This window comes from Acartia tonsa, chromosome 10 (assembly GCF_053477335.1).
Source record: "Acartia tonsa isolate MP-2025a chromosome 10, ASM5347733v1, whole genome shotgun sequence".
Classification (NCBI taxonomy): Eukaryota; Metazoa; Arthropoda; class Copepoda; order Calanoida; family Acartiidae; genus Acartia; species Acartia tonsa.
The window spans coordinates 16,057,656-16,079,352 of NC_137269.1; the positions used below are offsets into that span (position 1 = coordinate 16,057,656).

At 29.9% G+C, this 21,697-nt stretch overlaps 1 protein-coding gene across 1 annotated transcript in view; it reads left to right on the forward strand.

The window, feature by feature from the left end:
* LOC145330454 (uncharacterized) overlaps positions 1-21,697 on the forward strand; it is a 47,433-nt gene that overhangs the window by 19,254 nt on the left and 6,482 nt on the right. Inside the window, exons 7-14 of the mRNA XM_080175088.1 lie at positions 1,255-1,327; positions 5,089-5,154; positions 7,701-7,801; positions 11,303-11,336; positions 13,452-13,537; positions 14,912-14,980; positions 17,866-17,930; positions 18,168-18,295. Of these exons, the coding sequence (XP_080031214.1) occupies positions 1,255-1,327; positions 5,089-5,154; positions 7,701-7,801; positions 11,303-11,336; positions 13,452-13,537; positions 14,912-14,980; positions 17,866-17,930; positions 18,168-18,295 (622 nt within the window). The remainder of the gene's footprint in view (positions 1-1,254; positions 1,328-5,088; positions 5,155-7,700; positions 7,802-11,302; positions 11,337-13,451; positions 13,538-14,911; positions 14,981-17,865; positions 17,931-18,167; positions 18,296-21,697) is intronic.

The window sequence follows — 21,697 nt, forward strand, 5'->3', positions numbered from 1 at the left end:
GATAGATAGACAGACAGACAGATAGCAGGCTCAGCTATGTACATAGAGGAATTAATAAAATAGATAATTAGATAGATAGACAGACAGACAGATAGATAGAAGGCTCAGCTATGTACATAGAGGAATTAATAAGATAGATAATTAGATAGATAGACAGACAGACAGACAGATAGAAGGCTCAGCTATGTACATAGAGGAATTAATAAAATAGATAATTGGATAGATAGATAGACAGACAGATAGATTGATATATAGATATAAGCATATCATATAATAGAAATATGATAAGACAGATTATTTCTTTAGTTCCTTTAAAAGACTTTTGACTGAAATAAATCTTTCCCTCTTTAAACATTTTTTCTTCAGTATTTTGAATAAATTACTTAAATTTCATCATCTTCATTTATCTTATTTCCGCTTCTATCAACAAGGAAGGGAATTTTAATCCAGTAAAAAATTAAAACTTATGATAAAACTACTTCTTTGACAGCTTTGAAATAGCGTCAGACATTCAGGTGACATAATTTAGGACACCTGCCATACTCAAAGTCATTAAGATGATGTTGTAACGTTGGGCATTCATAAAATTTATTAAATCAATCAAACTTCTTGTTCTTTTAGAATATCAATTACAAACTGATACAAAATCCTTTAAATCTCTTTATTGTCTTCTTTAAGTCATTATTCTTTTTATGTAAATCCTACATTTCAGTAAATTTTATTTAAATTAAGATTTTTTGTAATGTTCCATTTTTACTGGGCTAATCATTAACAACAGTGTCTATAGTAAAAAAATTACTCTAAAGTCTTAGCTTAAACATATTATTTTAATATCAACCCTTTATAAAGGGGGAAATGGGGGGCCTTCAACCCCCACTGATGAAAGTTTTTTTTTCAAATAAAGCAATTTGAAATTCCAGATTCTTACTCCAAAAAATACATTTTAGTTTTCTTAGAAAAATATTATCTAATATATTTCCTAGATACCACTTATTTTTGAGCATATCTTTTTATTTTTGAATATTATATGTGAAGACAGCTTTATCAAAGTTTTATGAGAGCAAATTTATTCTATTCCATAGTCTTAACAAATATTTTAGTTCTTTTTACAATTTTGAGAAAAAAATATTTCCATATAAAAGTTTTACAAATAATAATTTGTAAAAAAATCTATCTAATCCTAACTTACTAGAAGTTTACATTATAAGTTTACTCCATTCTTAAGATCTTAAATAATATTTATTTATGTTGCAGGTACACTCCGCCAGTTAGACTTAACTGGCAATAACATCACAGAGCTTTATCCCTACTCATTTTTTGGGGCCAGGTAAACTGTTTTTGATTGATGAAGTCACTTTACAAGTCTTACATTTTTCCCGAATATTTTTTGCTTAATATGTTTTCTGTTTGTTTCAGTTTTAATTAGATTATTTGTCTTATTGATGTTATTTCAGACTATTGAAAATTAATTTTAAAATCCGAAATAATGAACTTTTTAAGTGTATTGTTGAGAATTTTCTTTTTTTTTGTTTTTGAGAAGTCTCACATATTGGTGTGATTGATTCCGTTATTTTCATCATTAGCATTAACTCCCCTAAACCTTTAATTACAATTTTAGATTCTTATCTTAAAGGAAAAAGGCTTTAAATGAAAAAAGCACGTTTGATATATTTGTTATGAGATTGTATATCTTGTCAGTAAATTATTGATGCATTTGTGTCACATATTCCTAATTCAAACAAGCATCAACCAATACAAACAAAAGAAGAGCAATTAGAATATTTTAAAATTCAAATCTAAGAATTTTAAAAAGATTAACATATAAAATTTATTTGTTATAGTGCAGGTTGAAATAAAATTTTTGATTTCATAATTTACGTACAAACCATTTCAGTAGAAAAACATTGCTGTGATCAGTTTTAACATCCAATAAATTTTGCATTTCTGTCACTGTATTTCACTTTCTCTTCTATCTTTTTATCTCTCTCTCTTCTCTGTTTTGCACATTCACTTTGTCTCTTTAAAAGCGAAGCTTTTCTCCTATTAGGGTCTGTCCGTTAGCCTGTAATGTATCTTATGGTTAATTTAGAAATGTTATAACTGTTCTATCGATTTCAAACTTGGCATTATGATTTCCGTAACATTTAAGCGTAGAAACTTTATATTCGTTTACAGAAAGTTCATTTAAAATATGTTGATTTTAAAATTTTTGAACATCAATTAATATTATAAAAGTATCCTATTCATCTGAATTTTGGATTATAGAAGATTCCTAGGACAACATTTTTATAATCTAGTCATAAAATGTAAGAATGTTCTTATAAGTATAATTTATTTAAGCAATTTTGCAACAAATTTACAAAGAATTTTGTTTAAACATAAATATTTTTATTCACCTATTTAAGTTCTAACATTCTATAAGTGTTAATGTTCGTTTATCGTTCAGATCTTCGCTTTATGATTCTAAATGTCAGCCGCCTTTATTTCTTTCTCCTTTTCTCCTTACAAGCCATAAGCAAACACCCTAGCCACTCAGGGCTCTTGATCACTAAGGGCTTTTGGTGATTTAGATCGGGGTGCGCCGAATTTCAGCCAATCACAGCGCGGCATTTTTAAAATGTCGCGCTGTAATTGGCTGAAATTTCGCGCACCCCGATCTAGTTCACCACTAAAATGATTTAAAGATCCAGCTCAGGTAAATAGACCAAACCCAATGAGAGAATGCCTAATGACCTTTCTCCTTTTTTCCCTTCCTTTGTAATATCATTTTTATTTTTACCCAATTTTCCATTTTCTTTTCTTTCGCTTTCTCTATCTCTTAACCTTTACTTTCACCTACTGTACATCTTGTCTATTGTGTTAAGTGTTTCTATATTGAAAATATACACAATGTTAAAACTAAATTTAATTTATGGTGTGGTGTAGTACAAAGCCATACATACATACCAATAATAAATATTATGTTTATTTTGAATGGAATGAGGGCATTCTATATTGCATAAGGTTAAAATATGTAGTAAGGTTATTAATGTCTTATGTCTTTCCATTTTATAATATGAATATGCATATAAATCTTTCATTAATATAGCTACAATACAAGTAAAGTTTGGAAGGAGGAGTTGGCTTTTATAGTAGTAAATATAAGACGATGAAATTAATTTAGATTATCCTAATTTTCAGCAGTTTGTTTTGCTTTTTGTCCTGATATCTCTTATAGTTTGAACGATAGCAGGAAGGGTGGGTTACATTTTAGAATTCCCCCCCCCCCCCTTTTCCAGGAATGTGGATTATAGGCACTGTAAAACACAGAATCATTACTCTATGTATAATTTAATTTGAATGGAAATTTATAATAATGAAAATATTGCAACCTTCTGCACATTCGTATTAAATACACACACCAATTGATTATATTATTTGATTATAACGTAAATGTAATGGTTTTCTAAGTATAGTAAAGTATTGAATTTGTAAGGGGGGGAATATAAGTGAATAATTATTAGTAAATGCAGCCTTGTCATATAAGGTGTTTATATTGTTATGCGAATAATAAAATTAGCTTGTTCAAGGCGGATATTCCTTTAAAAATAGGGATTTTTGACTAAATATTGCATATTTAGGTGGCTAAGATGTATAACATTATCGAAGTCTCCTGAAATATAAGGTTTTGTAAGCCTTAACCATTGAATGGTGATGGTCATAAGGAGCCCCTAATAAAAATTACCGCCCCCAAAATAACAAGAAAACAAGGATGACAACATCAATAAAAGCGAACAAAGGAATATTAACACTTGTAGAGTGTCAGAACTGGATAAGTAGAATTTTTATGTCTAATTAAAATTGTAAGTAATTTGATGTAAAACTTCTAAATAAATATAGAAAAGCTTCGCTTTTAATAAGCAAACAAACATTTTCAAACTTAGGGGTGGATATTATTTTTCTTTTTTCTTTGCTACTTAGTGGAATTCCTACTTGCATTATTATTATTAAGTTAATATCCCCTGCAAGTCTCTTCTTAGAAGACGACCCTGACATCAACATATTTTAAATGTTCTTAACTGACTAATAACCAGTACTCGGCAGCCGAGCGCCAGCAGCGACTAAGCCTCAAATCTAAACTAGTTTGGATGTTTTGAAAAAAAATTTAATAGAGCGATGGCCAATTTTTTTGTCAGGATTAGACTTTTAGCTGAATTTTTAAACTTGTAAAGTGTTGATTTCCCTGAGGCTTGCAGGAGGCTGCCAAGCCCTGATTTTAACTATTTAGGACAAGTTATTTTTTTACATAGCTAACTATTTCTTTTCAAAATTTGGGAAGAACCAGAACAATTGCTCAAAAATATATGATTTTTTATATAATGAATTTATCTTTTGTTGATTCATCCCTCCGTAAAAAGTGCAATAACATTCAAATTAATCTGAAACCCTTTCTCCTTCTTAATATGTACATGATATCAAGTACATTGTTGTACATGCATAATAAGTAATAGAGTTATTTTGAGTTCCATTGTCTTTTCCATGTCTAAATATTTTTTTAGGAAAATACAGAAAAAAACAATCCTATTAACTGTTTTGCTTAAGTCAAACATTCGTAACTGGAGAAAATACGAAATAGATCAGAATTTGTTAATATTCATATTAATAATTTATATGTAATTGCCTTACCATTACCCCGTAAGGGTGGAATTCTCCTTTGATTTTTTGATTGGTCATCTAGTGAATCCAGAGCACCATCCACGTGTAATGGAATGCGATACTCTAACACCCAAGGATATTAGGTTTAGTAACATCAACCAGACAACCAACCCTTGATTGCACGACCTTTGTCTGAAAAGTACTGACTGTGCATGGTGATGAGTTGCGCCTGTTTATGGGCCAAGGCATTCCCCCTACTCTTACTATTTATGTCGCGCACCTGAAATAGCGACAGTAAAAACCATTTATAACGTCTTTAGTTATGACGCGGTGTCGGCCCGAGATTCAAACCTATCACCTTCCCGACGACGAGCGGATGCGCTACGTGTTGAGCCACGATCGCGGGTTTATATGTAATTAACTACACTTAATTAATAATTTCTTGTTTTTCAGTTTATGGAGTTTAACGCTTGCCCGGAATTTTCTACACAGCCTTAGTGATAACTCTTTTTTGGGCCTAGGAATATACAAATAAAATCTTACTAAATAAAAACATTATAACACGGACGTAAAAATCCAATAGTTGTGATGTTTCTCCACTTAAATCCACTTCGGGGCCTATTTAAAGCTTCCCTGAAATGGGGAACTTAATCGATTCAGTGGTAAGCTAGATTTTAATAAAAAAAACCTTACTGCTTTCTAAGAAGTATTAATTAACCATGGAACTGTTTGTTTTTTGCAACAGATGCAACCAAAAAAAACCCAAAAAGTAATGGATTGAAAGAAAGGGCATATAATTTCTAAAGAACAATACCTTCTACGCCGAAATCTATACTTTTGATACACGATATTTTTAAAATTAATGGAGAAAAATTATAACAATTTAATGTGAAAAGATTATGACTAGTAAATTTGAATCTTTTCAAGCATATGAATGGACTAATTTTAAAACCTTTTTCATAAATTTTGTTCACATGAAAAATGATGGTTAAAAAATCTTCTTAACAGGTTGGGCTTGCGTCATGGATCCCAAAACCAAATATCATATTTTCTATTTAAGAAATAATATTTTAACCTACTTAATATTGGCATGATAAAATGTTTTTAAATTTTCTATATCAAATCTTTTCTACGTAATGGATTATTATGCATTTTTGAACCGTTCTATCGATTTTAACTTTAAATAAAGAATCCTGTAAAATAATGGCAAAGGTGATTTCCAAAACGATTGGGTTAATAAGCTAAAGTAGAAATCCTTATACTAAAGTAACAGGATGTTTGTCTGTCTCTGTGTCTGTCTGTACCGAAGGATCTCGCTAACCGCTGAACCGATCGGGTTGTCCTTAACAGAGTAGCTTCTCATAGGTCCCGGGAAGGTTTATAACTATTTTCTTGGGGGGTGGGACACCCCCAACCCCCCCAAAAATGAAAAATACCCCCCCCAAAAAAAAATTTTAAAAAATTTTTTTTAACTAAAATTAAAAATAAGAAATTGGGTTATCAAATTCGACTCCCCCCTCCTCAAGTGCCCCTAGAGGCCTCTAGGGGGCGTAGCCGCTAGTATATTATAAAGTATTAATATATCTTTTGTTCTTACTCTTTCGTTTATTGCTTAACTTCTTTTTAAAAGTATGGCATCCCTTACACAAGATTGAATGATGATTAATTACACAGAAAATGAATAGGAAAAAAAGCCTTGCTCACAGAAAACTAAAATATGAAACCCTAGTTAAACATGAAAAAATTAATATGAGAGTATGAGAAGTTTAAAAAACAATCTTGTTTTAAAAAGATACAGGAAGTACATGAAGGCATGTTGGTGTACCAAAAGATCTTGTTAACCGCAGGACTTATACCTTTGTTCCTATAATACATATATGCTAGATTTGGGTCCCGGACATGTTTTCAGCAATTTTAAGGAGATGATAGGTCCCTCCTATGATGGAAAAAGTATGACTTCAAATTTTCAGAAATAAGCTTGATTTAAAAAAAAATAATAAATAAGTTTTAAACCAAGAAAATGTTCCATTGAAACTAATCTTTTTAAAAAAATAAGTTAGGATCTATGAAATTTGTACATTTTGGTTTTAATACATATGTAAAATGTTAATTACTGTGTTATTCTAGCCACCAAAAGATCACAGAGTGTGGAGAAAAAGGATAAATATTTGCTTTGGGTAATTAGCAAAACATAATTAATGTATGTATATTCTACAGGGTCAACAGTTTATTCTCACTTTCTTTTGCAAGTTTTTTTTCTTTTTAACAAATCTTTAAATTGATCAATCCCCAACCTCCCGCCCCCCTTCCAAATAATATTTGTTTGTCGTTGAAACAGAAAATAGAATAAATTATCTATGAGGATATTTGTCTATTGTAAAATCTAACTGTACTTATATTTTTTTAGACAAATTTTAGTTGTGCAATAACAAAAGATAAATATTGAAAAGGGGTAGTTTCACGAAATGCATTTGAACTTAATTTAGTGAACCTCATACTTTATCCTGGTTAAATGGTTAAACTACATTTATATGGCATATATTTAAAGAATTTAAATTTTTTACTACGTAGTTTTTAAAATATCAAGACTTGAAAATCGTCTTTTTAAATTGCATATTTCACAAAAAGACAATTTTCAAGTCTTGATATTTTAAAAACTACGTGGTAGAAAATTGAATTTATTTCAAATGTATGCTATATAAATGTATTTTAACCCATTAACTAGGAAAAAATATCAGGTTTACTAAATTAAGTTCAAATGCATTTCATGAAAGTACCCCTTTATAATTATACTAGAAAAAAAACTTAATAGTATGATTTTGATTTAATGCATGTAAAGAATTGTACTATGACCCTGTACCTCACATATGTATGGTTCATGATAGTTTGCTTAATACTTGTACACTTATCATCTTTTTACATGATATATCTGCAGTTTTCTGTGTAGTTTTCCATCTACATAAATGGTACAAGAATGTTATCTTTGATAATTAAAGAAAAAAGTTAGGATATTAAAATATATCTAATGTCCAATACTCTGAAATTATACTTTATTTGTTACGATCAGAGGGCAACCTGAAATCATTGAACTTGGATTACAACAGGTTCACTCAATTTCCCATCCAGGCGCTTAAAAATCTACAAAGCCTTCAATCTCTAAATCTAGGTAAGTTTATCTATTTTCAAGTATGGTAAGTTGTCTAGAATAGTAGCAAGTAGGTAAACCCCTAGCTGCTAGGGGCCTACCTTCTCTGATTATAGAAACTCCTCACATTTGAAATAAGGAAAAAAAAACATATTTTTTATGTACAGATCTAGGCAAGTTTAAAGAAATCTGTATGAATAAAAAACACTTTTTCTTTTCATTAGAACTAGAACTCTGAATAGCGATCCTGTCCTGGTTTTAGATAAAAACAAATACTAATTCAATTCCCAATATTAAGATGTGCCTTCAATTCAGCGAATTTTATAAATTGATCCGGCCAGGGACGTTCAAGGTGTAGGGAGATAAAGTGGTGTTTAACCCCCCCCCCCCCCCCCCGGAAAAAAAGAAATAAAACATTTGAAAACCTTAGTTCTAACTTTTCCTTTGAAAAAATAAAAATTGAAAAAGCATTGACGATCTTGAACTGATTTTTTGTCCAAAAATATTGTGACATGAACCATAGGCTATAAAAGTTTTCCGGAATTTTAATAAATATAATAGATTTGAAATCTGCATAAAATTTTAAGGAATTTTTATAAAATTCGTTTTTTGTATAATTCTTTATCTATAAGCGCAAATACAAATTAAGTTAAATAATTTTGACATCTGTGATTGGTGGATTGAAAACTATCTGCGCTCTGATTGGAGAAGCTTAAGTGACGTACATCATTCAACCAATTAGAGCGCAGGTAGTTTCCAATCCACCTATCCTATTGGTCAAAATTTATTAACTAAAATTGGATTTGCGCTTTTAAATAATGAATTATATAAAAAACGAATTTTATAAAAAATCCTTAAAATTTTATGCAGATTTCAAATCTATTATATTTATTAAAATTCCGGAAAACTTTTATAGCCTAATGAACCAGTTTCTAAAGATTTATGAAATTTGATTTATTGATCTTGATTGGGTAATTCAAACTTTCCTTGTCTTATTCCTTAAGATCCTTGTTATTACTAAGTAAACTTTTGTTGAAAATCTGCTTCTATATTATTAGTTTATGTCTGTCAGTATGTTACAGACAAACCCAAAACTGTCCAGATTTGAACAAGACGATTCCAGTTACGTCATATACGTTTCGGGAAAGAAAAAGGGAAGGGGGGAAGAAAATCTCTTCAAAAGCGATGTGAGAACAGGGAAGAGATTTTCTTTCCCCCCCCTTCCCTTTTTATATGACGTCACAGGAATCGTCTTGCTCAAATCTGGACAGTTTGGGGTTTGTCTATGTTACACATTTAAAAAGCAAAACTTTATTTAAACGTTAGATTCCAAGAAACTTTAGCTGTTCAGTTTTAGGAATTGATCTTTTAGACGACCAAATGTTTGATAGCTAGATATTGGAATCAATAAACGTCTTCTAAATATCCTAATTTTCTCTTTATAACACAATTTATACTTTGGTTTTCTTCTTTTATATATTCTTGGAAAAAAGGGAAATGGGAAAGAAGAAACTCTGATGGGAAGGGTAGGAAATTTGCCATATATGTTTTATTATTAAAGGGAAACGTTTAAAAACCACTGTATATAACCGCTTTTATACAAAATTAGGTCTTTTTGCAAAGGATAAAATTTTGCAATTTTTTTGAAAAATAATTTTTTTTCCATATGGAATAAAAGTAAATCACATTGAAGATATTATTTAACTTTACCACGTAACTGAATTACAAAAGCAGAATATCTACTTTTTAAATAGTAGCATGTGTTATTTTATCTTCCATTGGCTTGTCCCTGCATTGCTGTTTGTAACCTGAAGGATTTTCTAATTTCTTTTTCATATTGAACATCATATTACCCTACATAGAACAAATACAATTAGAATTACATGGTTCAAGAATCTTATTAACATTTGAATTCCTCCCTCCAGGGTTTTCAGTTTTTAAAGCCTGTAGTATGCCTATTTCCAAGTTACCATGTAGGGCTGAGAGATAAAACATCTTTTTTTGTGTATATTTATGAATTTAAAAAAAGAAATGTTTTTTTTTTATGCTTAAAATTTACAATTTAATGGCCTTTAATGTTTATTTTATTAGCTCTGAAAACCAAGAAAGACAGTCAACATTTGTTAAAACAAGTAATTCATGAATTTTTGATATGTATGAAAACATTCTTTAAAGCTTAAAATGATAGGACAATTATATATTCCTTGAGTAGTCTAAAAGACTTTTCAATATGTAGTTATTAAACAATATATTTACATTTCTGTATCTGTTTTATAGACAGCTATAAAACATACTCTAAAAATTCTAATATATTTATTCTATGTAATATTTTTTGACAGAAATAGAGTTTGGAATTTTTGGTTGGGGAATATAGAAAAACATGGTAGGGGGAAAATGAGGAGAAGAAAGGGAGGGAACAAACATCTGAGGGATGATTCTTCTGATGGTAAAAAAATTTGCCAATTTTGAAATATTACTCTTTTTATACTAATTGTATTATATTATGAGGTAAAGAAAATATACGAAAGGTGAAATAGCCTAAAACCATCCTTGGATCTATATGTTGTTCCCTAAATGGAGAACTCTATCAGTACAGTGGTTGACGTGATCTTAGGGGAAAAGCAAGAAAATCTTACTGCTTTACATGATAAGCCTGATTGATTTACAAAATATGTTTGATTTATTAAATTAAACAATTTTGAAAAAGGGGGTAAATTTTAATATACGGAGGGGGGGGGAGGGTGGTTGTAATTTTTACCACCCCCGGTTAAAATATAAAGAGGAGGTAGAGTAAAAAATCTCATATTTTAGTAAGAAATTCAAAATTCACCTGATTTGTTAAATGATTTTTTATTTTTTGATTTGGGAATTATCCCTTTTGCACCCTACTCTTGGAACCTATGATTCAAGTGTTCCTTTAACCTGAGGAATAACTATTTCTCTTTATTCCTGGAAAGGATAGATTCAAAGTGGTTAAAAGAAAATATTGCAGGAAGGAACAGTAATAAATATTATTCAACATAAACTATTAAACTCGTAAGCAGCATCACACAAACGGCTATACAAGATAACATTTTTAAAACTTTAAATTTCTCAATTGTACTGAATACTGATAAGATAAAATTATTGTTTAGTTTTTAGAACTTTAAATTGATCATAAGTGCATGTTTGTGTATAATTGTATGCTTCACTGAAAGTAAAGTTTCTTTTTTTAAGTGAAGGTTTATTTTTCAAATTCTGACTCTACTGTTTATATATTATAATTTCATGACCCTTAAAGTGGAAAAGATATTTGATTTTGGTTTTATGTAAACAAGAGAGGGAAAATTATTCATCACCCCCATACACACATTAATTATTAGCTTTAAAAATCAGAATTTCATATCCAATTTTAGATTTAAATTATGTGATCTAGCATATCCTTTGTATACTTACATATAATTATTAAATAAAATAGAAAATAGCTCCAAAAAATGCGCTAAAAGAGAGTTTAATTTGTTATTACAATTTTTTTTATTTCAGCTGGGAACAAGATACAGAGCATCGACTATCTTTCAGGAATACAACTATTATACAAATTATTATATTGAAATGACGATTACGTCCAAAAGTATTGAAGCTTAGACACGTTGTAAACTTATGTCGTCTGCTTGGGGCCTAAGTGTTTACAGCGAAGCCTAGTATCACACATTATTAGAATTACCTACACTTAATCTGGAATAGACCAAAAAAACGTATAGAGCTAGTGGGCTAGTAGACATTGGCCGGTAAATCCCCATTAATGCTACACAAAATTACCCCCTCTGTAGATTACGATTAGGGATTGAAAAGTTTGGACACTTAACTTAACGAAACACCAATCGAAATTCAATAAGAGTCACCAAAGTTATTAAGCCAACGAATAAGAAACGTTATTACAAAACTTTGGTGGTTAGTCTAATAAACAGCCCAATGTCCCCTCCCTTCCTGATATAGAGCGCACGGTTTTAGATAAAGAATTTAGAAACGTTATTTTTTTTATCTGTTTGCGTTCAGGGATTAGGAAATTAGATCTTTAAATCACCGATCTGCCGAAGCCGAGCCACAAGCGAGCCGATTTTGAAAGTGGCTCATCGCATATCAATCTTTAAATCGAAATGGCATTGGTGATCCGGCTCACCGGCAACACTCGTATTGTAATGCCACCGAGCCGTAAATCTTTTAAAGATCAATGTAGTTTTAGCAGTAGTGGTGGCTCACCTCTGGCTCACCTCGAGGCAGATCTGGCTCAGCTTACCACTAAATGATTTAAAGATCCAGCTCTGAAGACTATTATTAAATAAGGTCCAATGCTGGTGTCAAAAAATCAGTGGATATTATATTTAATATTAAATAATAATGCAATATTCATAAATTATAGCAAACAAACAGACAAATACACACACACATACACGTAAATAGCATTGTATGTTGTAGCTAACTTTTTTCTGAAGGAACCCAATTTCACAAAACTTTCTTCTAAAACTAAATCACACTTATACAACAATTTTAACGTTATACATAAATCCAGAAACATATTTTTTGACGCAAAGCAATCCTGCTTTTTTCAAAGCATTAAGGCCAAAACTTAATAACAAATCTCTGTAAATCTAGTTCGTTATCAAGCGGTAAAATTCAAAGTGAATATATTAAAATCATCAACGATATTTCCATATTCATGAATGTGTTTATTATTTATGATTCATATAATAATAAATAAACTATTTATTTATGTTAACAAGAATACCTTGCCTACACATCCCTATAGCAAAATTAAATTTGTAACTTAAATAACAGATTTAAATTCTAATATTTTTAGCTTTATAAATGTTTATTGGACTAATTTATTATTAAAACACATGCTTTTCAATAAATACTTTTTATTTCATACAGTTGTTAAAAGTTACAGTGCTAGTTATAAAATAGCTGCGGAACAAAAAAATATTTGTCATGTTTTATTGTGAAGCAGTTTTATTATTTATTGCTCAATTTTGCATAATCTAGTATACCTTCGTTCTGCATTACATTTTTATAACCGTTGCATCAAATTTGTATAGTTTTAAATAATGGGGAAATACTTTTAAGTAGTGCAGTTACTCTATTACTGTTTGTCTGCCATGTTTGTAGTGACATGAGGTTTCCGCTGTTATTTATTTTCTCTAAATAGTAAAGAAAGAAAGGTTCTAACATGCCTAAATTGACGATTCAAAGACGCATATGGACTATGAAATATTCCAGGCATCTAAAATGATAAGACAATGATCGATGAATTGATGTACATTCACAAAGAATACTAATGATACACAAATTATCCCCAAAGCTAACGAATAAGAAAACGTCACGTTAAAAATTTTAGGACTAGTGTAATAAACAGCTCAATGTCCCCACCCACCGTGAATATTCGCCCTCATAATTAAAGGCGGTGATACCGTGACACAATTCTGGCCTATATTAATATTTACGTGTTGAGAAAAATACAATAAATTTCATTGCAATACTTTTTTTGTACAAAATTTTGGCCTTTAACTTCATGTTAGAATAAGTCTTAGAAAATTTAAGATGTTTTAATTTTTATATATATAACAATGTACAAAAAAACAGTCATGCATATGCAGCTTTAAATTGAAATAAAGTTGTAATAATTTGTTCCTGTAGGAGTGGAGCTGAGAGTTGAGAAACTAATACTCAAGTATAATACCTTTATACACATTCACCAACATACCTTTAGTTCTATGACAGGTATTTACACATATAGATAGATATATAAATATATACATGAAAATCTATACATTCAGATAGATAAGTATTATAGATAGAATGTTTTATAGATTCATCGATAAAATCTGTATAACCTAATCAGTTTTTTTTTCAAATTTATGAACCAAATCTTGCTTATCAAATTCCTTCCCATTACAAAACTTATGATTTTACGACCTTTGTCTTAAAGTCAACACTGTAAATTGTAATTTTTCCAATTTGACCTGTTTAGGCCAAGACATTCCCCCTATCTTACCTAAAAGATGCTAAGATAGAATGTTATATATTTATATGGACTATTGGATTTATTACATGTAAAACGACTACTAAGTTTAAAAAATAAATTGAATTCTAAATTTAAAACGACAATTTATAAAAGTCTGAGATTTTAAATAGATTGGTGTTTTATCCTAAGCGTAAATAGACTTGTTTTTAACGTTGATTAACCAAAACATTACTGAAGCAATAAATTCTTATAAAACTCATAACTTTACTATTACAATTACACCTACTTTTAGCATTTATGGTATTGTGATTGTGGCGAATATGTAGCACGTATAATAAATGACAACTCAGCGGAAATGATGGACCACTAAATTTAGTTTATTTACACAAAAGATTAACTAACACTAACTTAGGTATTCCCACAAAATTATGTAAAAAATCTCAAACAAAAAATATCAAATAAGAGAAATTTTGACTTTATTTTGAAAAGTTTAGTATTCATTAAAATTATCAGTCCTTTGAATATTATTTCATTTTTGACATTTACATGGAATTAACTTGGCTATAGAAAAGCTGTGCTTCTAAAATGTTTAAAGATATATGTTAGCTATATATTTGGTTTTCGCAATAACGTATGCGCACTAAAATATAAAATTGTAAATGTAAATCTGGATTAAACTCCTCCATTGATTATGGATTTAAATGTTGTTTACACTAGGATTACATTATTAACTTTAGATTTTTAGATATTTTATTTCAATTTTTTATACCTTTTTACATAAATCAATTGAACTTGATCAAATGATTGATGTTTAGGTTAGGTAATCGTATGATTGATATTTTATCTTAATTAATTATTTAGCTTTCTTTAGAATTATAATTATAATAAAGTTAATCAAGTAAAATATCTCTTTTTAGGTTAATCCGATAAATGTAAATATTGCTTTTGTGTGCTTCGCTTCCTACAGATGTTATTATATTGTTCTACATATATTTAACCTTTTAGAAATCATGTTTCTTATCCTTGTGGGGCTCTCTTAATCCTTATCCCTGCAGGGCTTTTATAACCATGATTTAACCTAAAAATAGGCATTACAAATACGGTGTTTGATAATATTTATCTTTTTTCAGGATTGATAGCAATAGATTTATCCTACAATGAAATTTCCAAGATAGATCAAAATTCTTTTGCTATTTTAGGTAAGCGTTTTATATATATATATATTGAGGCGGGTTGATTTCCAACTTTTTTTGAATTTCACATTTTTTCACATTGGCAAGGGTTACTGGGCCAATATAAAACCCTGTGAAATTTGAAAGAGGTTTTTTAATCCAAAAACAACGGGCGCGCAGGGTTTATAAAATGTGCCCGCCCCCTTATAAAACCGAAAATTAAAATTCCTTCAAACACAGGCATGTTGCATATCAAAATGACCGCATTGAAATGCTGATTATGAATCTGAAAACCGTTTTGAAAAATATAGTTCGAATAAGAGCTCATTAAGTACCTAAAAAGGCTGATTTAGTCAAAATTGTTCATTTTGGTAGGTTATTTGAAAATCATTTCAGACTGAATCAATATTTTTTAAAACGGTTTTCAGATCTGTAATAAGCATTTCAATGCGGTCATTTTGATATGCAACATGCCTGTGTTTGAAGGAATTTAAATTTTTGGTTTTATAAGGGGGCGGGCACATTTTATAACCCCCGCGCGCCCGTTGTTTTTGGATTGAAAAACCTCTTTCAAATTTCACTTTAAAGCTTATAATGGTTGATTGATTGATTAGCCATAGATTCTTAGAGTTTTGACCTAAGTCGCCATGGAGTAACACATTTTTGTAAGGTCAATAGAGCCGGTTCAAGCTCCACGTAAAAGCACATTATGACCCACTATCTATGGCTTGCTTATAACGGTAAGTATATTCACTTAAATTTTATTGGGCATAATCGTCATTATTCATAGAGGAACACAATTTAGATTTAATTTGAAAGCATTAAACAAATGACTTTATACAATTTTCTTTAATAACCAAAGGAAAAAAGTTTTCTTTCATGGATAAGGAAAAGAAAAAGCAGGGACAATATGTCAAAAACTTTTGCGAAAAATAAAATTAAAATATAACAAATTCAAAATCCATATATTTGGTCATAAAAGCATTTCAGTTGTGATTATTTTAAAACATTTTCTTTTGGCTTAATAAAGTTGATATTAAAAAATAATGAATATTAATGTTTTTTTTTTATGTTATTATGTTTTAAAGATCTTATTAAAAAAAGGAACTTTTGTTTCTTCCCCAAAAGAAGGTTTCATGTTGTTAATGCACAAATTTGTGCAAAAGAGTACACAATCCTGTGCAGAAATATACACAAAACTGGGCAAAATTATAACCTAGTTATACATATTTTATTCTTGCAGAATAGCATACCATAATGAAAGTTAATCTATCTTTCATTAAAAGTCATTTTGGTTCATTGAGTAGGGGACATTAAATATAAAATAAGCTGTATCCCAAAGTTTTATAAAAACGATATCGCTTTCTTTGGCTGGAAAACTTAGGGGACTCTTTTCAAATCTTGATTAATTGTTCCAACTTATCCACTTCCATAGAATGGGTGATTTTGTTTATCATAATTGGGTATATACATAAATCTTTCTTTCTCTGTAGGTATGAGTGTGTAAGTCATTAGAGGTGTACAGAAGGAGGTTGCATGGGGATTATCCACCCCCTGGCAAAATTAAAGTAGAGAATACATCCTCCCAGTTTTTCACTCTCTACACCCCCTTAAACACCATTATACCCCCCTCCCGTTATATAACAAATTAAAGGGTGCAAAGCAAAAATTTAAAACCGCCTAAAATTTTAAGGGATGTTGTGAAAATTTTTGCGCGTCAATGTGCCAGCCAAAGTAGGCCTTTTTGAAGTATGTTGCATATATGTTTGGTGGTATATAGCAGCTTATCCATACTCCACTTTGAAAATATAAAGAACACCCCTTTAAAGATCACACCCACCTCGATTTGAAATAAGGGAGTGTCAAGATTTTCGGAAAAACCTTTTAGCTAGGGTCATAGGATTCTCCTTAAAGCGAAACTCAATACATTTAAAGTTATCATTTGAATCATGTAAAGATAAAGGAAAATACTTAAATGTTTCAGGAATCCTGGTTCAATTCACGATAACCTTAAATATTTAGAAGCTTGGCTTTTAAAAGCTTATTATGAAATTTCAATACATTTATAATAAATTTTGCTAATATTATAAACTTATCATTATTATGTAAACTGCAGTGGTTAGATATGATAATTGTCGTGGTAACAGTGTGTTATACATAGATTAATAACTATAGATAATGAATAAATTGTATCCTAAGTAATTGCCTAAAGTTGGGTTTTGGGTTGCAGGCAAATACTCTTAGTAAGTCAAATGTTCCCAATTATGGACCATTTCATACATATATGCATTTGGTTATAATTAATAACACTTTGACTTAATAAGAGCATTTAACCAACACCCAACTTTACGCAATTAATTAAAAAAATGACTTTCTTTATTGATATAGATTATGTTTACATGTATTAGATCCAATTTCTTGAACTTGTTATAGGACAAACTAAGCTACCTGATATTTGATCTTTTTTTCTTTCGATGCGTTTTGCACTGTATGAGCTATAATAGTTATGCAAGACAATAAGAATTGCATGCCAAGACAAAAAGTGAAGTTGAATTGCTTGGTTAATTGAAATAGTGGGCATTAAACAGATGGTTTCCAGTTTGTATTACAGTTCGGATCATGGAAAGAAAGCTATGTAGCGGGTTTCGTCGTATTTTCACAGTAGCTTATAGGTTAGGTTAGGTTAAGTAAATGTTAATGATTGTCCCGCAGGGTTAGAGCACCCCACAGGTTAGAAATAGGAGAAAAGCTACTGTGAAAATACGACGAAACCCGCTACTTCGTTTTCTTTCCATGATTAACAGTTCTTTTAAAAACCAAGCTATTCTACAATAGGGGTATGACGTTTCGCAAATACGTGCCTTGTAAAAAGAATCCTCTCATCTTTTACTAATACCTATTTTGAATTTTAGAAAATCTTGAAAGTTTGAATCTCGGGAACAACAGATTAGAAAAACTTTCCAGTGATCTTTTTTCAAGGAATATGGAGTATTTTTTAAAATTGATAGATTTAATTCATTGATAAGAGTAAAAAATATTATAGTGAGAAAGTAGAAATCTCCAATTTGTTTTTGACTTTTCAGAGAAAAAAAACAGTACATTTGGACTTCGGTGAAACTCTATTGAAATGATAAACAGTTGGAAGATATAGCTGTTCTTTTTAAGTAAATAAAAAAATGCGTAAAAATAAAAAAAAAATCATATACTTCCATATAGAAATGTAAAGCTGAAATTTTTAAATCTTGGGGACAATCATATTCGTGTGTTGGAGGAGGGGCTTCTCAATAATCTGCCACATTTAAACACATTACATCTGGAGAATAACTTCCTTACTACTTTGGGGTAAGTTTCATTTTTATTTTTAACTGTTAATGTTTGCAAAAAAGTTTATCTAAGTGTGTTAAAAAAGAAAATTGTTAATCTTTGCAAAAGAAATAACTACTTTTACATTCATAAAATAGCAAGCATTTCATTTTGATTATTTTTATTTTTTTTAGATTAAAATAATAATGTAAAATTATTTTCTTCTGATATCATAAGTTTTCTGAAATTGTAACTGTAATATTTGTAAAAATATAAATTTTCTTAATATTAAATAATGTGAACATTTAGAGTATTAAGTAAAATAATGTAAAAGCATAAAAGTAAGTATTAGATAAGATAATTCAGGGGTGTCAACACTTCCGCACAAGTTAGCATTGTAAGCTTGTCTCTCTATGTGTTCACCAAAAGATCTCGCTGATTTCTGGACTGACATGACTCTCCTTTGCTGTGGTTCTTCTTATAAGTTGCATAAAGTTTTTTTCTTTATTTTTGGCAAAGGATACCCCACAGAAAAAATCATTCAAATTTTCTTTCCTTTCGATTCCCGCACCCTAACGTCAAAGTTTTAAAATGCAAATCAAAATTATTTTATTTGCGGAATTGTATTAACCTTAATTCACTGTGTAAGGGCTCGGAGACATGGTTTTTAGGTGTCCTTTAAGACCAACCAATTTTTTAGTTAGCTGAGCGTTTTAAAATTTGTGAAATTTTAGGTTACAGACATACTTATATATATATAAGAGTAAATAATATGTGATGGAAAGATCAAGCTTTTTTTCAATTGTATCTTATTTTGAATCCCAAAACTGCACGAATTTGATAATTTGTGGGAATGAAGGCACACCATGTAGCAGCAGAGTTAAGTAAAATAAACATTACAGTCTCGAGTATGGCAAGGACCAAGCTAGGACATACTAAAATTGGTTTTATCCTTTAAACAAACAAATTGGCAAGGTGCGAGATATCTAAAAGATATCTGAAAGAGCTTCCATGGACCTTTTAGTTAAACTATGCAGGTATTTGCTTTCATAAGTATTTAAGGGTTTTGTATTTGTTTCAAAGTTATAGCAATGTACAAATTAGAATCTAAGCTTGAACCTCCTTTCTGACTGGAAAGTATAGAAATTCCAACTAGACACTTGTTTTAAACTGAATATTGTAATTTTAATTTTCTGTAAAAATAAAATAGCCATCTAGGCTTAATAGAACTAATAGTATGACAAAGACAAAACAATAAAAAAATCTTTATTTATTCAACTCAAACTTTAATGAGAAGAGAGAGGGAAGCACTGTCATGAAATGAACAAAAAGTGGGAATAGTCCCTTTCGCAACATCGCCCCATAAGGGGCGATTCATCGTATTTTTAAAATAACTTTTTATAGGATATTTTATGTTAGGTTATATTGAGTTAGGTGATTGCCCCACAGGGTTAGGTAATTGGCCCCGCAGGGTTAGGGCCCTCCGCAGGGGCTAGAAATAGGAGAAAAGCTACTGTGAAAAATACGAAGAATCGCCCCATAAGGTGCGATGTTACGAAAGGGACTATACCCCAAAAAGTAAAAAGAAAAGGGGGAGGTTCAGTATAGTTAAAAGTTCTACATACAAACCCAAATTATTGAGTTGCTTTGATATTAAAATTATCTGAGCCTATGCAGTTAAGCATAGTAAGTCACATGAGACTGCTCATTCACATAATTTTAAATTTTAAAACCTCCTGGGGGCTATATCTTATATTCTTTATTACGATTTGAAAGTCCTTTTTGGAGGTGTAACACACAATAATAAGGTATTTTACCTACCTTAAAAGACAATTATTCGAATACAAAAATTTTATATGTGAAATTATGATTAAACATGTAAATCATGATACTCTTTCTAGTTGTAAGAATCAAGTTAATGCTAAAAATTTTTGGTAAAATTTCAATCTTCTAAATTTAAATACAAGTAAATTACTTTTGTAGACATCTGTTTATAAATGAGAGAGTGGACACTTATCAAAGGATAATTGTGATTTTAATAAAGGTTGTTTTAAATGTTTTATGGTCTTACATGTAATAAATAAATTGGAACTAAACATTTATCCTTATTGAAAATTAATCTAAATATAGATTTCTATAACACTACATGGAATTGTTACAGATTTAATATCACTATCTTTTAAAATTTGGAATTTATATAAATTATTAGATAAATAATACATAAAAAAAGAGATTTAACATCTTTAAATATAAAAACAAAGTAGATATTATAAAATATTGTCCATAAATGTACAGTTGAAACTCATTACATTTAATATTAATGATTCATAATGTTCCCAGTTCTGAGTCTTGGTGTCTGTCCTTCTTCATGTATAATTATTTACATGTGCACCACAACCAGAGGAGGAATAGTGTTTAAGCAGATTTTAAGAGTGTGTTTGAATACTCAAGTTCAATATTTTTGATTATGTGATGTATCATGTAATATTAAGTAGGGTTGGGCCGGATATCCGGTGTGGCCGGATATCCGGCAATATAATCTTTTATATTTTACAACAAAAATCTCTGTTTTTTAATCTTAAATAGAAGAAAAAAATTTTCTGAATATGTTTATCTTTATGTAAAGGGGTAGGTAGTTTCACGAAATGCATTTGAACTTAATTTAGTGAACCGCAAATTTTTTTCCTGGTTAATTGGTTAAACTACATTTATATGGCATATTTTAGAAAGAATTTCAATTTTCTACCATGTAGTTTTGAAAATATCATGACTTGAAAATCGTCTTTTTGTGATATATGCACTTTAAAAAGTTGATTTTCAAGTCTTGATATTTTCAAAACTACGTGGTAGAAAATTGAAATTCTTTCTAAAATATGCCATATAAATATAGTTTAACCCATTAACTAGCAAAAAATATGCGGTTCACTAAATTAAGCTCAAATACATTTTGTGAAACTACCCCTTTTATATTAGAAATCTCAAAACATAAATTTTGGCGGTGGCAGCAGTACTTGGCAGCTGCCAGCCGCAAACCGACGGTTGGCAGGTAAACGGCAACGGATTTTATGAAATTGTAATATGTCATGAAGATATATACAAAAGCCTAAGTTTAAAATTTGAAATCTTTAAGTAAAAATTTGCGGTCACAGGAACCGTTTAAAGATTTCTGGAGACCTGGAGGTTCAGGACTTGAACACCTATATTACATATGAGGATGTACGACTATAGGATATTTTAGTATTAGATAACATGAAATGCTTTGTTTAAGTAAAAAAAATATAAATATAACCTTCTTATAGGTCCCAGGGTTGTTTTAGGCTGTTTAATTTTTACAAAAAAAGTCGTTGTAAGGTTTTAAGTTATTTTTCTACACTTTCATGTCCCTTCTAATATCCCTAGATACTAGGGACGCAACCGCTAGTATAATATAAAACACCAGTT